The sequence below is a fragment of the Lepisma saccharinum genome, chromosome 7 (assembly GCF_977018435.1).
Source record: "Lepisma saccharinum chromosome 7, izLepSacc3.1, whole genome shotgun sequence".
NCBI lineage: Eukaryota > Metazoa > Arthropoda > Insecta > Zygentoma > Lepismatidae > Lepisma > Lepisma saccharinum.
In genome coordinates, this window is record NC_139235.1 from 10,341,780 (window position 1) to 10,360,157 (window position 18,378).

Genomic DNA, 18,378 nt, shown 5'->3' on the forward strand with positions numbered 1-18,378 from the left:
GGCCTATGCCCTTTAAATACAGCATAATAAACGTGTTTTGTTGTAATAAACGCCAAACGGAGTTTTAATGCACTTTCTACTGTTATTTTAGGTTATTTCAGTTAATCCGGACTTTCGTTAAACCGGTCACCTTATCCCCCCATTAGTCCGGACTAACGAGGTTTTACTGTAATTGATATCAAATTGTACACTCTGCCAAAAAATATTCAAAATACGGAAATATTTGAGAAAGTTAACCACGTTAGGTTCATTCTAGTTGTGTTGTTACAATAATTTTAAAATGTAAAATAATAACAACGAACACAGTCCAAAATACAACAACAAAGAATTTTATTTTCCTAAACAGTATACAAGATATGGTTACATAGAACGATTATTATTTTATGTATACGGATAAAAGTAGTCAAACTACTTTCGGAGGTATGCGCTTATGCCCTGGTACCTGAAAATTAACCCAGGGCGTCAGTTCCGCGAATTTTTTACGGATTCCCCCGCTTTTCTTTGATTCATCCTTTATTTTCCATTTTTTATTACAATAATTCACTGTGACATTGGCAAGAATGCCCCAGTGTGAAGAACCAAATTTGTTCGGTTTTCCTGAACAAAGTTGGTTTCACATCATTATACAAGGTAAGAAGATTAAGATAAAGGTTTGAAATAGTAGGAAGTAAATAAGTGTTAGTGTTTAACATTAATATTATTTATGATCACAGATACGAAATTACATAAGTGTGTAATTGGGTGGGTAATGTTTTCTTAGGATAAGTTTTATTGTGTGTCGTGTGCATTAGTGTTGATGGATGAGATGAGGGATGGACATTAACGCGATTCTATGAATGTTAAGCAGGGTCTATGTTCTAGTATGTTATGTTTGAGTTAGAGTATTATTGGCTTTGAGATGTAAGTATTAATACTAGGAAGGGATATGAAAGAACGAGTGGTACCTGATGCAAGGAGACTTGCGGGAGACCAGCAAGAGTTGGTCGGACTGGAATGAACATCGGTACGACGGTTGGTACCCGGGACATCATCAGGAAGGAAAGAAGTAGGGAGGGATTTCCTGGGAAGTATCAGGTACATTAGTACGTTCGGTAGTGGAAATATGGAGAATTGTCAAGAATCAGTGAGAGAAGTTTGCAGAGTGTTTAGTAACGAGAATAAAGAAGGGATGTAAGATTACAGTTTAAGAAAGAAACGAAAAAGAAAAATCTGGGTTAAATTCGGTTGGTTCCTGGGTCGAATCCTTGCAGTGTTATCCTTTACCTTTCTCCGGGGAGGCGTAACCTTTTTTTCGTTTTGGTGTATCACTGTCTTGTGTATTAGTGTGTCCTTCTTGATGTTCCTGTGGGAGGTTCTGCTTCCTTATCCTCTTGGTGATCTTAGTCCTAAGGAGGGATGTCCTGTTGTTGAGTTTGTCGAAGGTGGATTCTTTGTGATCTTCTGGGGGGGTATATTACATTCCGGAGGTAGGGGTTGAATGGGGAGGTGAGCGATGCCGGATTTGAAGAGGGAATGTTCCTTTTTCGACACCAGGTTTGTTAAGTCGTTTAGTGACGTAAAGTGCTCGGGATTTCTTATTAACTGGTACGTGTTGAAGTTTGGTAGCTTTTGTCTTAAATCTTCGATTTGTTTGTTCGATGTGTGGCAAAAGAAGGCTTTATGTTCCGGTGTGTCCGTCTCGGTTGTACATTTCAGGCATTTTTCAGTCTGTCTGAGGTTGTACAGTCCAAAATGTATTATTATTATTTTCTTGGGAATAATCTACACTTGTAATATATTAACCTGATATCCTCAAATTTTATCGGCAAGTATCAATATACATGTATCGCCCCGCCCCCCTCCAACACATAGGGACGCTTTTCAATTCGAACTCCAAGGGACACGAAAAAATTTCGAATTAACCAAAATATACGTCATTAAAGATGATTTCAAGGGGAATAAACTTCTCTTCGAATTACCGAGAACTTATAATTAAAAACAGTCCAGTGTATATATTTATATAAACTAGACTTAGGGTACGTTTTAAAACTTTTAGTGCATATTTAATGCATATTTTGCATTTTTGAAACACTAATTCGTCGCCTACTTTATGGAGGAAGAACTTTATCTAAAAAAAAAATGGTTACTTAGGATATAAACACTGACCTGGTCGGCAAATGTCGGATTATAGAAATGTGCCTTCCAAATTCCATCCAGACGAAAAAAGGTTTGTCTCAAATACCTCTTGTTACGAGTCAAGATGATAATGCCTCTGGTGAAAATGATATTTTGTTATTTTCCTATAGACATGGGAATAATTGCTGTAACTAACAATCTTTAAGTGACAAAATAACAATATTATTTACAACATAATATTGCTACAATTTTGCCATTCGAATTACATGAAATTTTCCCATATTTCTCAGGGGGCAAGTGCTCCCCCCCTGGTCCCCCTTGCAGACCCATCTTGCGTTTTGATTTGTCGACAGTTCCATACTTGATGTAGTTACGTACTTTCACATTCTTTCTCCTGAATTTAGTCTCGTTAGATGGCGCAGTATTTAGTACAAATTAACTTAATCATTTTCCTTCTTTCTTTTCAGAAAACCGAAGAGAGATCGGTTCCAATCGCCGTACGAATTCACAGGACGCTAGAATTAGCCGACGATAAATTCTATGTGATCACTTGCGGAAAAGCAGGCTTCAGAAATGCCAAGTAAGTATATGCGGATGTAGCTCAGTAGCTGACTTTTCTCCAAGATATCATACAAACTTGCTTTAACCGTGTCCGCATTTTTTACATACTCTCTTAAAGTGATGAGTTCATGTTGTTTCCAAAATGAATCGCTTATTTATCATGAAACAGCAGGGTGTCACGAAAGTCACTCTCCATTTCAACGAAGTCACTGTCATGTCTTCATTCTCTCTGCATTACTCGTAAATACCCAAACAACAACTTTCCTGGTAAGATAAGTATACACAGAACTGGAACTGCATCAAATCAAGGTTGATGTACTTTTGATGCATCAACTGATGCAGTCAAACTTGTAATGTTAGTTTCTGTGAAGTGTTCGTGTTTGATCTGTTCAAATGATGTATTTTAGTGCATTTCACGCAGTGCTGCTCCCAAGGTGGTGGGTTGTGGGGTCATACCCCCCCCCCTTGGTCCAGTATTCCTAATGTGTACTTTAACGTGTTACTGGAATGAACATGTTTGTATGAATTTACACACTTTAGGTCGTCAAGAACGTGGACTTCAGTGATGTGCCCTAGACTATAAGTTTACGTCTACATGCGTTGTCTACACGTAATCTACGCGTAGATTACATAGGGTTGTAGTTTACATAGACTACGTAGACAATCTAAAGTGCATTAAAATTAATTTTCAAGGCTTTCATGAAAGGAAAGTGACATTTTCAACTATATTGGTTCGTAACGAAATAAAAATAATTCTATTTAAAACAAAATTTCTCTTCTCTTCTATCATCAACTATGGCAGAAGATAAATAGTATGCAAAAAACAACAACAGATTGCATTCGTGAGGCAAGAGTGGTCTTTTCCCCATAAAACACTAGAATATTTACTATATTAGGTTTCTTCCTAGGTGAGAAATTGTTCGAATTTGGAAGAAAGAGTATGAAAAGTTCTCTTCACACATCAGAAACTGATACGCAGTATAATTTTCTTTTAATTCCACTGTGCCCTTTGTTAAGTTATCACCTTTCGCCATGTTGTTTACATAGATTACCTAATCTACGTGTATAAAATAGTCTACGTGTAGAATGTAGTCTATCGTTGTTTACGCGTAGACGCACATCACTGGTGGACTCCCCGACCACCAGACTTAAACCCTTTCAATTCTTCGCATAGGATTCAACAAATACAAGATTTACGAGCATAGTACCAATAGTTATGCAATCAGTGGTGGTAATCCAATATATATAAAGCCCCAATCCCACCACTCACTCACTCACTCACTGACATAAATGTTCTCCATGAAGGAAGCCCCGGAGGCGAAAAACGCCCGATTACGACCCCCCATGAAATCGTCCCAAAAGGCCGAGAAAATTAAAAAATCTCTCAATCGGCCCTTCCTTAAGGGTGAAAATGCCCTTTTTTCACGTCCTTAGCAACCGTTGCCACGGGCATTTCTTTTGCACACATTGTTTCCTTCAATTCCTAATTGTCCAGCTACATTATATTTCTCACAGATCAATAGCACACAGATGAATGAACTCATGGTTTTGAAAAGGTGCCTGAAACAAGTGTGACATCTACATAATAAGGAGTTTCAGCCCAGATACAATTACGTATATATTGTTATACTCAATGCGTAAATATCTGCATCGTGCTTGTTTCAACTACATGTTTTGGGGGTATAATGACATGCAATTCCTTAGAGCTTGCCGTGCTTGTTGTTCACCATGGAAACGGACGTTGCTAGGGAACTTAAAGAAAGTTTATTTTCACCCCGAATGCTACTGTAAGGGAATTATGCTAGACCTTTCGAATTTCAAAATACGAGCGTCAGAATAATTTATTACAGAGGCAAGGTAGGAATTTGAGGGGATTGACTGAAAACAATTATTTTCCAATTACGTTTTCATGGGGGGTCGTAATCGGGCGTTTTTCGCCTCCGGGGCTTCCTTCATGGAGAACATTTATGTCAGTGAGTGAGTGAGTGAGTGGTGGGATTGGGGCTTTATATATATTAAAGGCCGAGAAAATTAAAAAATCTCTCAATCGGCCCTTCCTTAAGGGTGAAAATGCCCTTTTTTCACGTCCTTAGCAACCGTTGCCACGGGCATTTCTTTTGCACACATTGTTTCCTTCAATTCCTAATTGTCCAGCTACATTATATTTCTCACAGATCAATAGCACACAGATGAATGAACTCATGGTTTTGAAAAGGTGCCTGAAACAAGTGTGACATCTACATAATAAGGAGTTTCAGCCCAGATACAATTACGTATATATTGTTATACTCAATGCGTAAATATCTGCATCGTGCTTGTTTCAACTACATGTTTTGGGGGTATAATGACATGCAATTCCTTAGAGCTTGCCGTGCTTGTTGTTCACCATGGAAACGGACGTTGCTAGGGAACTTAAAGAAAGTTTATTTTCACCCCGAATGCTACTGTAAGGGAATTATGCTAGACCTTTCGAATTTCAAAATACGAGCGTCAGAATAATTTATTACAGAGGCAAGGTAGGAATTTGAGGGGATTGACTGAAAACAATTATTTTCCAATTACGTTTTCATGGGGGGTCGTAATCGGGCGTTTTTCGCCTCCGGGGCTTCCTTCATGGAGAACATTTATGTCAGTGAGTGAGTGAGTGAGTGGTGGGATTGGGGCTTTATATATATTAAAGGCCGAGAAAATTAAAAAATCTCTCAATCGGCCCTTCCTTAAGGGTGAAAATGCCCTTTTTTCACGTCCTTAGCAACCGTTGCCACGGGCATTTCTTTTGCACACATTGTTTCCTTCAATTCCTAATTGTCCAGCTACATTATATTTCTCACTATCCCAACTATAATATGATTTTGCCCACAACATGGCCGAAGGTCACGCATGCGAGCGTACAAGACGTGGCCAAGGGCCACGTCGAAAGTACGCGAGTACCAGATATAGTGCTCCCCTATCAGGACTGAATAATAGGTCTATTAAATTAAGCTTCATGACGTTTCAACTCCATGCATTTAAACATGCATAGTAGCTGAATTAAAACAAAGGTTCCTTAATAACTTCGATAGGAGAAAATTGTTTAAAGGATGTTAATTGGCAGGATCACATCCTAAATCCTATAATTTTTAAGCCATAAAACCGAACACGAGGTCTGCATATACCGCCAATTGTCTAAAATGGCCATTTTACTAAAATTTACATTCCATACGGTAATACAATAGTCCAGTACGCTTCGTAACGGTCACTATGAATTTCTTGAGCTTAATAACCGTACTTGGCAAATCTTTACGCAATGCAAAACCATCTTCGAGGCTTTCGGAGGCCTTCAGCGGCTTCAGTGACAAATCTACCAATTGCTTTCGGTGGAAAGTTGGAGGTTAATTATACTTTTCCTTCTGCATGCGAAAGTTCGACATGAAACAGCCTTTGAGCGTTTCCTCGTTCAGCAAATCGTATGTGTGATGCATGTAATATTGTGGTGGTCACAGTTTCCGCCAAAAATAGTGCGTGCGTATGAATGTGTCAGCAACCTTCGCTCACAACATATTCAGGAATCCTACCGGCACGCGAATAACGGTAGTTCGTTGGCACTTTTCCATATGTTGGCGTTTTATATTCAGCGGAAATCGAAAGTGTCATTGCAGCAGACTTGTATTTGTTTTTATCTTTTATGATAATTATTTAGATACTCATGGGAGTAGATAGAATAACATATCTGAATCAAAATATTTACCAAAGTTTTCTTTCTTTTCAAAATTGAATGGACGGTAAAGCGAGAAGACAGAATAAGGCTCCCAGCATTTTCTAGCATAAAATCCTACATAAATGCTTCCAAAAATCTTATAGCAGATAGTACGGAAGCATTTCATGTAAAACTTGGTAAGCTTTTGCGATTACAATGTATAATATATACAGCACGAAAGGCACGTCGAGTACCACCATCTATGGTGAGTTCACGTTGTTTACAATTGAAACAACTAAAATATTCTTCCATGCGTGTACTGTATACGTAATGAAGAATGTATTTAAGCAGTGCCATTCATTTGTGTCTAAAACCATTTAATAGAAAACCTTATTCCTCTTGGTTGAATAGTTATCGAGTTTTAAAAATGTGAAGTGATATATTGTTTACATCTCATGCTTCCGCCATTATATCTGCACACGTGACCCAGAGGTAGCTTCTTATTGGTTATGCTACGGATATAGGATCGATCCTATTCTTGAGAAATGCCATGGCATCTGAAATGATATAAGAGTTTTGACTTTTACGCGGTATAATTTTGGCCATGGTGTAAATGTTAAGAAAAATGCTAAGAAAAGGGCTTTCGTCTGAAGCGGGCCTTAGTCACAAATACTGGGAGGATCTGAATAGTTTTGATTCAGTCATATAAGGTTTCAACATAATAATTAGGGTGGTATTTGACGGGCGGATGAGTGTAAATTCTCGCCTCTGGTTACTGCCTCCTTCTGGTTGCTAATTATTGGTGTTTAGGAGGGACACAACTATATATCAGGCACGTATCTAGAAATATGTTTCGGGAGAGGGAGTCCGAACCAAGTGTCTCAGGAATAATAATAATAATAATAATGTACCCCTGGACCGACCCCTAAATACGTCCTTGCTGTCCTTCAAACCGTATGATCCCAATATTATCCTTGTCTTCCAATAAGTTCAGAGGAAATTATACAACAAAGGCGAAACGAATATATTTTTCATTATTTAATTTTAGTACTTGATAAATCTTTCGGGGGGGGTCCGGACCCCATGGACCTCCCTAAATACGTCCTTGATAATATATACCGATCTGATTTAAGAGTAGTTGCCGAAATTTACGCCACTGAAAAGTTTTCAAATGCCAAACTGATAACAACTATAATAGTGATCTATTCTAAAATGATATACACGGGCATTAGTGGCCAAATTGCAGTAGTACCTCTTGTACAGTCAACGACAAAGATAAGAGTAGGCAAATTTTCCATCACCATTTTCATTCTCTTGCATTCTACATCATGTGGTGTTTTAAGGTATGGAATTCTGTTGATGCGAAGCAGATAATGTCGTCTGCATATTGACGTTTTTATTGTAATTAATGATCATCACATTCTGGAAACATACTAAATGAAAATAGTGATGAAGAATTCGCTTACAATTTATTATTACTGTTGGGTGTACGCAACACACTCACAAAAGTACTATTTTGATCAGTGGCGTGCCCAAGGGGGGTTGGTTGGGGATAATAACCTCCCTCTTTGGCCAAGATTTTCTAAAAAGAGAACACGAAAGGCAGGTAAAGATGGCAAAATGAGGACTGACTACTAAAAGAGTATACATACCCCCCCCCCGCCTTTTTCGGAAATCCTGGACACGCCACTGATTGTGTGAGATACATGCATAGAAAAGTAAGTTTGAATCTTTACATTTCACATTAATAAAGTAACATTCTGTTTTCCCTGCAGGAACGAAACGTCCCTAGTGTCCCTGAAGCTCTTGGAGAAGGGGAAGAGGATACAGGAGGTTGTCTACGGACACTCCTATACGCTTAGAGCTGACATTTCACGACCTGATGGTAAGTACATAACTGCTTGTTATCTGCACAGTTAAATTAACACCTGAAGGGAACAGGTTACTGGATATATAATTTCTGAAACACAATATTATTTCTTAAACATTGAGGATGTTTCATGTTAATCCTGTAATTACAGATAAGTTGTTTGCTTCGAAAGAGGAAAGCGTGTCGGCATTTGAAGAAAAGAGAAATGACCACTTTCATCGCTCACATAAATACGCTGCTCAGGAGGCATCGGTTTCTAACTGTAATGATGTAAGAATGTCATGTAATGCGAATTGCCTTGTGCCCCCTTCTGATTGTGCTAGTCCTGTGATTTTTCCGTAACTTCGTTAGCCCTTTGCTGCATTCTTGTTGGTTTCTTCTGATTTTGTTAGTTTCTTGCTGCTTCCTTGTTGGTTTCCTTTGATTTTGTTAGCCATTTACTACTTTCTTGTTGATCTCTTCAAATTTAGTCAGCCCTTTGCTCAATTCTTGTTGGTCTCGTCTGATTTTGTCAGCCTTTTGCTGAATTCTTGTTGGTCTCTTCTGATTTTGTTAAGTATTTTGCTGCTTTCTTGTTGATCTCTTCTGACTTTGTTAGCCATTCACTGCTTTCTTGTTGATCTCTTCAGATTTTGTCAGCCCTTTGCTGAATTCTTGTTGGTCTCTTCTGATTTTGTCAGCCCTTTCCTGAATTCTTGTTTGTCATTTCTGAGCTTGTTAGTCCTTTGCTGCATTCTTGTTGGCCCTTTTGATCTTGTTAGTTCTTCACTGCATTCCTGTTGGTCTCTTCTGATTTTGTTACCCATTCACTGCTTTCTTGTTTGTCTCTGCTGATTTTGTTGGCCCTTCGCTACTTTCTTGTTGGCCTCTTCTGATTCTGTTAGCTCTTCTCTGCTTTCTTGTTGGCCTCTTCTGATTTTCTTAAACTTTCGATGCTTTCGTGTTTGTCTCTGCTGAATTTGTTAGCCATTTACTGATTTCTTGTTGGTCCCCACTCTGCGGCAATTCAATGATATCTTTTGATTTGACAAATGAAATCAGAATAGAGCAGCAAGAATGCATCAAAAGACTAACTAAATCAGAAGAGGGTAGAAAGAATGGAGGAAAGCTAAGAAAATCAGAAGGTAACAGAGAGAATGAAGGAATGGACTAATAAAATCAGAACACAATAGGAATCAGAAGAGGACAGAGAGAATGGAGGAAAAACTAGAAAATCAGAAGAGAACAAAGAGAATGTAGGAAAAGATTAACAAAATCAGAAGAGGACGGAAAGAATGGAGCAAAGTACTAACACAATTAGAAGGGGGCAGGAAGAATGAATGAAAAGGCTAACAGAATCAGAAGAGGGCAGGAAGAATGGGGCAAAGGACTAACACAATCAGAAGAGGACAGGAAGAATGGATGAAAATACTAACAGACTCAGAAGAGGCCAGGAAGAATGGAACAAAAGACTATAACAAAATCACAAGAGGGCAGAGAGAATAGAGCAAAATACTAATAAAATCAGAATACACTAGAAAGAGTGGAGCAAAGCAATGACAGAATCAGAATATAGCAGAAAGAATGGAGCAAATCACTAATAAAATCAGAAGGAGCTATAATGCAACACTGGCGATAAAACAGAAGGATACATGGTAGTTTGAAAACCAGTGCAGTGTCTGTTTATGTCAATCATTGCGAACGATCATACAGTTCTTCCGTAAAAGTGATTTTGATACGGACGAGTAATCTGTTATTACTAAATGTAAATTAATCATGTGCCTTTTCTTTCTTGTGTTTGGGGATGTTTCCCTCCCTGAAAGTAATACACTGAATAGTTCTGGGATACGAATATAGGACTTGAACTTTTATACGGCCTTCGTTCGCGGGAAAATACTTTAGAATTTTTCTTCCGCACTTCCCCTTCGGAAAGCTTTCCTGGAAAGGGAATAATTACTAATGTAATTGGTATGTAATTACAAAAATTGCGTAAGCTACTTGGTATGATATGAAAAGAAAGCTATTATTAAATGTTTTATTTCCATTCTCTGTGTAAACGTGTGAAATGTTTATCTGGCGTGTTTCTTTCCTTCCTACGGTTGAATCACTACGCTCTAATACATTTTGGCTTTTGTATTCAACACATTAACTTGTTTGTTTTAATTCAGCTCATGCTTAGATATCTAATTGAGGCTGGACCTACAGCTTAAAGCGGAACCGAACAACTGTACAGTTTGCCTCCACCTGTGATCGAACCCAGAACCCTTTGAGTACAAGACGAAAGCAAGACCAGAAAATGAACTTGTAATGGTTATTATGGTCAGTATATGTTATTGTTATAATATCAACAGCAACAACATTAGTCTTTATTAAAGCAGGTGTGTTTGACTTTTGGCCCCTTCTAGCAACTTATTCTTGTCCTGTAGAGAGAGAGAGAGCCAAATAGAAATAGAACAATCAATTATAAGAGTGCGGAATAGAAGTTACATAAAATATTAACAATAGCAACATTATTTTATTAAACTTACAGAAAACACAAGGTGTATCAATAGATCAAGTAGACTATAATAATATAAAATAAAAATGAAATCATAAAAGTGACTAAAAGATTCCTTGACCTGAACATAGTATTACTAGACAATAACACCAATGACAAGAGGATATAATAGTAAAGGAAAAAGTTCTCTCTTTCTTCCCATTACTGTCCCAATATGAATATTCTTGAAGGTTTATTTTGAAGCTTCAGTTTTGGTGGCTGGAATATTCTAGAGATTAGACTTTTAAAATTGTTGATCAAGATGTAATTTCCAAAAAATAATTCTTGCTATGTTCTGATTATATTGGGCCTTTGCATTGCTCTTGTTGTTCTCTTCTGATTATATTTGACCTTTCCTCCACTCTTGTTGCAATGGTCTGGATATACTGGGCCTTCGGAGTACTCTTGTCTCTATCTCTTCTGATAAGATTTGGCCTTTTCTGCACTCTTGCTAATGTCTTCTGAATAGATTTGACTTTGAATAAACTCTTGTTGCTCTCTACTGATTATATTTGGCCTTCGCAGCACTTTTGTTGCTCTCTTCTGATTATACTGCGCCTTTGCTGAACTCTTGTTGCTATCTTCTGATTATACTGCGCCTTTGCAGCACTCTTGTTGCTCTTTTCTGATTAAACGTGGCCTTTGCAGCACTCTTGTTGCTATCTTCTGATTATACTGCGCCTTTGCAGCACTTTTGTTGCTCTCTTCTGATTATACTGCGCCTTTGCTGAACTCTTGTTGCTATCGTCTGATTATATTGGGCCTTTGATGTACTCTTATGATCTGCTTATATTTGGCCTTTGCTGAATTCTTGTTGCTATTTTCTGATTATATTGGGCCTTGGCTGCACTCTTCTTGCTCTCTTCTGATTATATATGGCCTTTCTGCACTCTTGTTGTTCTCTTCTGATTATATTGCGCCTTAACTGCATTCTTCTCGCTTCAGGAACAAACTTATGGTTAGTTTTATCCTTCAAATGTAATGAATTTGCCCTTGAGAAAATGTTGTAAGTGACAAACCACTTTCCTTTGACAATTAATATAGAGATTCCTTCTCCGTGTCACGTTCTGCATCCAACACCAACCTCCTTAATCGCTGATGCAGCTCATCGCTCCACAATCATAATAGGCTGCTTCTCTCTCTTCCATTTATATCATTATAAGCGGCGTATGTTACTCCACTTTGCATAGCCACGCGAACGAGCGGTAACCCAGATTCGCATTCAGCCAAAGTGGAATGTGGGATTCGTTGCGTAGTTAACGAGCTGGAACCGTGGAGGGTCACTCACATGCTATCGGTGAACGCATGGGACCTCCACACGTGATCGAATGCGTAAGCATGCGTGCAAAGACCTCCATATCCTTCAACTGTCCAAGTAACCAACATGCGTATGTTTGTTTACATGCGGAAAATACTAAGTTCAAAGCAATTGAAAGCTGTTGCGAGAGTGTTAGTCAATGACGGATCATAAACTTGGCCCTTGAAAGTACCACCATGCGTAGGAGTGGTGAAGTATTTTGACTAAGGCTAGGATTTTCACAACTTTGCATATTTATTTTGATAAGGGTGATGTGTTCCCTAAATAAATTATATAGAAATTCATATTATGAAGAAACTAATTAAATTAATGCTTTTTGATGTCATATTTAGGCATATTTCGTCATTTCTACGTGATAGAGCATATTTTGATCGATTATTCGCTCATGTTCATTACATTTTCGCCTTTTTAATAAATATACACAACCATTTCCAAAGTGGATTCGTTCTTGCTAATACGTTCACACAAGTTGCTGATTTTTTTACAATTATACGTTCCCAGTTTATTTCCTGAAATATGGAATCTGGCCCAAAATAACTCTGAGCAAATACAGTATTGCTTATTGTTGAATTTTTTCGAAGTGTAGGTCACTGTTTATTTCCTGCAAAATTATGAGAACTACCCTTCCTCCCCTATTGCAATGCAATACAAATTTTCTCTCGATACTAAAGAACTTGAGCCGAATGACACTGTTTACTTCAAATATGCTCATCCTATGTCAGCCGAAGTAGAAAGAAGCTTTTCTCAGTACAAGCCTTTCTGGCTGACAATAGGCAATGATTTTTATTTGAAAATTTGCAGAAATTGTACATTGCAACTGAGGGCTCATAAAGTGAACTAAAAATAGTATGTGAAAATATCTCAGCATATGTTAAATAATGATGTTTGAAACATGAGGGCATATTTTTCAAATTATAGTGCATATTTTTAAAATTTTAGGTCATATTTATTGTGCATATTTTGGTGATTTTTAGGTCATAAAAATCCTTAGCCCTAGTTATGACTATCTTTGTACCTGAAAACAGAAGAATGCAGCTAAGGTCAAACGTAATCAGAAGAGATTTATTTATTTTACTTCGCTTTTCTGCCATTTTTGGCCAATCGGAACGATGATAATGAATGTTTGTCCCTTCATCCATTTCACCTCAATCATAAATATTGACAACCCAATACGAGCCCCACAGATGATTATTCTGGCCATGGGTCCAGAAGAGATTAACGAGAGTTCAGCCAAGGCCAAATGTCATCAGAAGAGAGCAACAACAGTTCAGCCAAGGCCAAATATAATCGGAAGAGATTAACAATAGTTCAGCCAAGGTCAAATATAATCAGAAGAGATTAACAATAGTTCAGCCAAGGCCAAATATAATCAGAAGAGATTAACAATAGTTCAGCCAAGGCCAAATATAATCAGAAGAGATTAACAAGAGTTCAGCCAAGGCCAAATATAATCAGAAGAGAGCAACATGAGTTCAGCCAAGGCCAAATATAATCAGAAGAGATTAACAAGAGTTTAGCCAAGGTGAAATATCATCAGAAGAGAGCAACAAGAGTTCAGCCAAGGCCAAATATAATCAGAAGAGATTAACAAGAGTGCAGTAAAGGTCAAATATAATCAGAAGAGAGCAACAAGAGTTCATCCAAGGTCAAATATAATCAGAAGAGAGCAACAAGAGTTTAGCCAAGGCCAAATATAATCGGAAGAGATTAACAATAGTTCAGCCAAGGCCAAATATAATCAGAAGAGATTAACAATAGTTCAGCCAAGGCCAAATATAATCAGAAGAGATTAACAATAGTTCAGCCAAGGCCAAATATAATCAGAAGAGATTAACAAGAGTTCAACCAAGGTCAAATATAATCAGAAGAGAGCAACAAGAGTTCAGCCAAGGCAAAATATAATCAGAAGAGATTAACAAGAGTGCAGTAAAGGTAAAATATAATCAGAAAAGAGCAACAAGAGTTCATCCAAGGTCAAATATAATCAGAAGAGATTAACAAGAGTGCAGCCAAGGTCAAATATAATCAGAAGAGAATGCAGTAAAGGCCAAATATAATCAGAACATAGCAACAGGAGTGCAGCAAGGGCTTAATATCATCATATGAGTGCCACAAGAGAGCAGAAAATGCCAAGTAAGGTCAAGTGTAATCAGAAGACAACTACGAGTGTGCGGGTGATGCTCCTGACCAATTCATCAAGGTACCCCTTGATCATCACCGATTTATTTGGGAGCATTACAGTATTCATAGATACACTTAAATCTCAAAGATTTTTTTTCCTCATGCCTGTTGTGTTTGGGAATAAGAGGACACTTTCGAAGTCCCGTCAAAACATGCTTAATCTCAAAGTTACGCCACGGAGAAATGAAAAGTGACATACACTTCCGGTCTTGTTTATTGTAAAGAACTACAATATTACTTTCGGCTGCCGCGTTTCCAAATGGTTAGCGCTTTCACCTTTCTTGTGAGTTGTCCCGGGTTCGATTCCCGGTCGGAGCCCCCAGAATTTTTCGGCTTTGACCTAGCGTCGTTAGGACAACTGGGAAGCTACTTGAGAAGAAGAAATAGCAGGCTACAGAAAACAGCGGCGATGGGACTCGATGCGCTGACCATGCGCTACACAAATGAAAAAACCGCTCTGGCAGGCCCTAGCCCTTAGAGAGCTATTGCGCTATATTTTACTTTAATCCTACTTATATTAATAGCAAACTTTAGGAATGGCTTGAAATACTGAAAAAAATTGAAACACTATAGTTTTATTTTTTTCTTTTCCCTCCCCACAATAACAAAGACGTCTGTGATATTGAAGTTATTTTAAGATTGTAGCATGAGTTAGTATTTTTCCAGGAAAGAATGCATATTAAAAATATTAGTGGCTAAAATTGGAAAAATACATTTACACGCTTTTTAAATGGTAATAGGTGGGTTTCATGTGGCTCAGCATTCGTACAGCTGCCATGTTCGCTGCCAATTTTTGTTTCTCATGTACAAGGAAATATCGTGAAATAACGTGAGCTTCTGTTTGAACAACCGAATTGCTACTGCATATTGTACCATCGTAAACAAGGTTCAAAATCCCCCGCTTGAATTCCGTATGTTTACAAGAACTGTCCTCCATCATAACTTCTCGAAGCCACAATACAACAGTTTGTGACGTAGATGAAGCAGACCTATACCCATAGGCGGATCTAGATCTTTGTTTCTGGGAGGGGCATAAACTCTCTTTTTCTCTCTATAATTATTCACATCAATTCCCAGGGTTTATCAATTAAACGGTGATGGCATTAGTAGATTTTTGTGATTGTTATTTAGCGTCGCTTTACTTCCACGTTTGGCTAATCGAGAAGATGAGGAGGAGTGATTATATTATGAAATTGATTGACGGACACTCACAAATAACGCCCGTGCCCAGATTCGAACCTAGGACCCCTGACATCGTAGCACGCTCCATCATGGTGGTCGGCTAGGTTTTTCTGAAATACAAGAACTTTTACGGTGTTTGTACTAACAATGATTACAGAAAGCGGATAATATCTAGAATTCATTACCTCAGGCGAAACTGTCACAAGCACGGGAAATATTTTACCTAGAATGCTCTCGTTTTGTACCATCCATCAGCTAACACCTTGGTAATCAACAAGCTCCGGATTCGATTTCCGGTGTAATTTAGGATGTCTAGGAACTCTTAGTCTTGATTAATGTAATTACGCTAAACTTAGTTTTACATTTTTACTATTCGGGAAATGATTCTCGAACATCTTTTGTTTGTTGCAATATGATGCTCTCAATTCTTTTATAATACTTAATCGTTCGTTTTGAAAGGGGCACGTGCTTCCGTGTCCCTCCCGCTAAATCCGCCAATCACTATGTCTAAAAAGAAAATGAAAATTGTTGGAAGTGATCTTCCGTACTTGAACGTAAGAAATATAGAGTCAGGGTGACCAATATTTTTGCTGTAAATTTGTAATGAATTTTAAATATTCTACACCATTAGCATTGACCATTGGTCATATATCCATTCAATATCCCGAAGGCCAGAACGGAAATGGCGTTTTGCGACCTCGAGATTGAAAATGTGTCAGCTGGACAATTGGAAAAGGAAGAAAGGCAAAACTTTAGAAATGACCAGTCGCGTGAATCTGAGAAGCATCATTAAAGTCGGAACCGAAACATCGGTTACAGCAGTGATTTAAATACTGAAGGTCACCCCACTTGTGCATTTGCGACACGCAGCATGTTATGATGCACTACAGCTCATCAATATTCATGGACTTTTCCTTTCGAACCCATGACGTTCTATTGTCTCCGAGCACGCCAATTACCTCTTCCAGGCTGGCCGAACCTTTAATTAGATGCAGGGGGAGGATACTGGCCCCTTTGTACGACGCACGACACCTTGCTATGGTTCAGATCATATGAATCAGCGCTTTGATTGCCGATGCCCTGATCTGCATGCAATTGCGAAATGTTGCCTCTTATAGGTAACGCGTTACAAGTTGCTTTTTGTCTAAATGCAACGCGTTACAAGTTGCTTTCCGTCTAAATGCAACGCGTTACAAGTTGCTTTCCGTCTAAATGCAACGCGTTACAAGTTGCTTTCCGTCTAAATGCAACGCGTTACAAGTTGCTTTCCGTCTAAATGCAACGCGTTACAAGTTGCTTTCCGTCTAAATGCAACGCGTTACAAGTTGCTTTCCGTCTAAATGCAACGCGTTACAAGTTGCTTTCCGTCTAAATGCAACGCGTTACAAGTTGCTTTCCGTCTAAATGCAACGCGTTACAAGTTGCTTTCCGTCTAAATGCAACGCGTTACAAGTTGCTTTCCGTCTAAATGCAACGCGTTACAAGTTGCTTTCCGTCTAAATGCAACGCGTTACAAGTTGCTTTCCGTCTAAATGCAACGCGTTACAAGTTGCTTTCCGTCTAAATGCAACGCGTTACAAGTTGCTTTCCGTGTAAAGGCAACGCGTTACAAGTTGCTTTCCGTCTAAAGGCAACGCGTTACAAGTTGCTTTCCGTCTAAAGGCAACGCGTTACAAGTTGCTTTCCGTCTAAAGGCAACGCGTTACAAGTTACGATACCACTGCAGTTTTATCTTCGTAGCCTTTTTATAAAGGGGGCTGTTACGCCCCCACTGTTATTTTCCCTCTGCTCCTGTTGTCGGGGACATGGAGACTCGAAGGATCTACATTGAAACCTTCTCGGGTGGTTTTGAATATAATCTCTGACCACCGGGTAGATTTTTACTATAGTTTATTTTTTAAAAGTCTTAGCACATCTGGAAAACGAGATCTGGAAACCAGGTATTTACTGTTTTGGTTTGATCGAGTATTTATTTAGGAATTTATTTAATAAAACTCGTACTTTAGTTCTCAGGCAACGTCTCGACGTCCATTAATACTGAGTTCTTACCTGGGCTTGAGGCAAAGATTCTCTGAGTGTTAAGGCTCACAACACTTAGTCTGGACCTCAGACAATACAATGCTAGGGTTATCAAAAGACTAAACTCTTTAGTAGTAATTCCAGGGATATTTTTTCCCCTTGTTCTGTAGTCTTTCATCTTTTATGACATAGCTAATATTGTCTTTTGTTACAATAAAAATGGTTGAATACGGATCGGAAAGATTTCATAAATTATTTAAAGTGTCTTTACATGTATTCTTCAAACAACAAATCCTTATACATTGGAAAATATAAATTTTAGACATACCGCCATCAGTTTGATACATAAAGGTTAGTACTTCATCGCAATTTAGATTTCAATTGGCGTTCATTCGTTAATGATTAGTATGTTCGGAACAATCGAATCTACTTTTTTGGTCATATTTAATCAACCTTTCTAATTTGTATTTTTTACATTTTTTTTACACACCGCACAAAAGGTCATAACAGGGCCCAGGTTCGATACCCGGTGTAGGCACAAAGTGGTTCGGATCTCACTTTAAAATTTAAGCCCAGTTCCAAATACTATTGCTTGTATAATAATCTCCCCTGATCAAGCAAAACCAGGGTGAATAAAAATCATGATTTTTATTCCTTTCGTATGAGCTTGACACCGTCAGTACATATATTTTACTTCCTTTATTTTCCTATCTTAGAGCCTAATAAACACCATTAAATGATTACGAGATTAATGTACTTTCACCAAAAGTGATTCTGATATCTACAAAATCCTTATGTAGTACATTATTCTATAAATTATTTATTTAAAGTTAATTTATATTGAGCAAAACATCAGTGGCGGCGATTAGGGGGAGGCGAGGGGGGCGGTTGCTCACCCATTTTTCGCCAATTTTGCCCATGCACTATGCTAAATCTTATGT

The 18,378-nt window shown here is 38.2% G+C and overlaps 1 protein-coding gene across 1 annotated transcript in view; it reads left to right on the plus strand.

Moving 5' to 3' along the window:
- Nucleotides 1-18,378, plus strand: part of LOC145989727 (uncharacterized) — a 233,195-nt gene that overhangs the window by 155,751 nt on the left and 59,066 nt on the right. The window contains exons 4-5 of the mRNA XM_083124993.1: nt 2,583-2,695; nt 8,128-8,237. Coding sequence (XP_082981119.1) covers nt 2,583-2,695; nt 8,128-8,237 — 223 coding nt within the window. The remainder of the gene's footprint in view (nt 1-2,582; nt 2,696-8,127; nt 8,238-18,378) is intronic.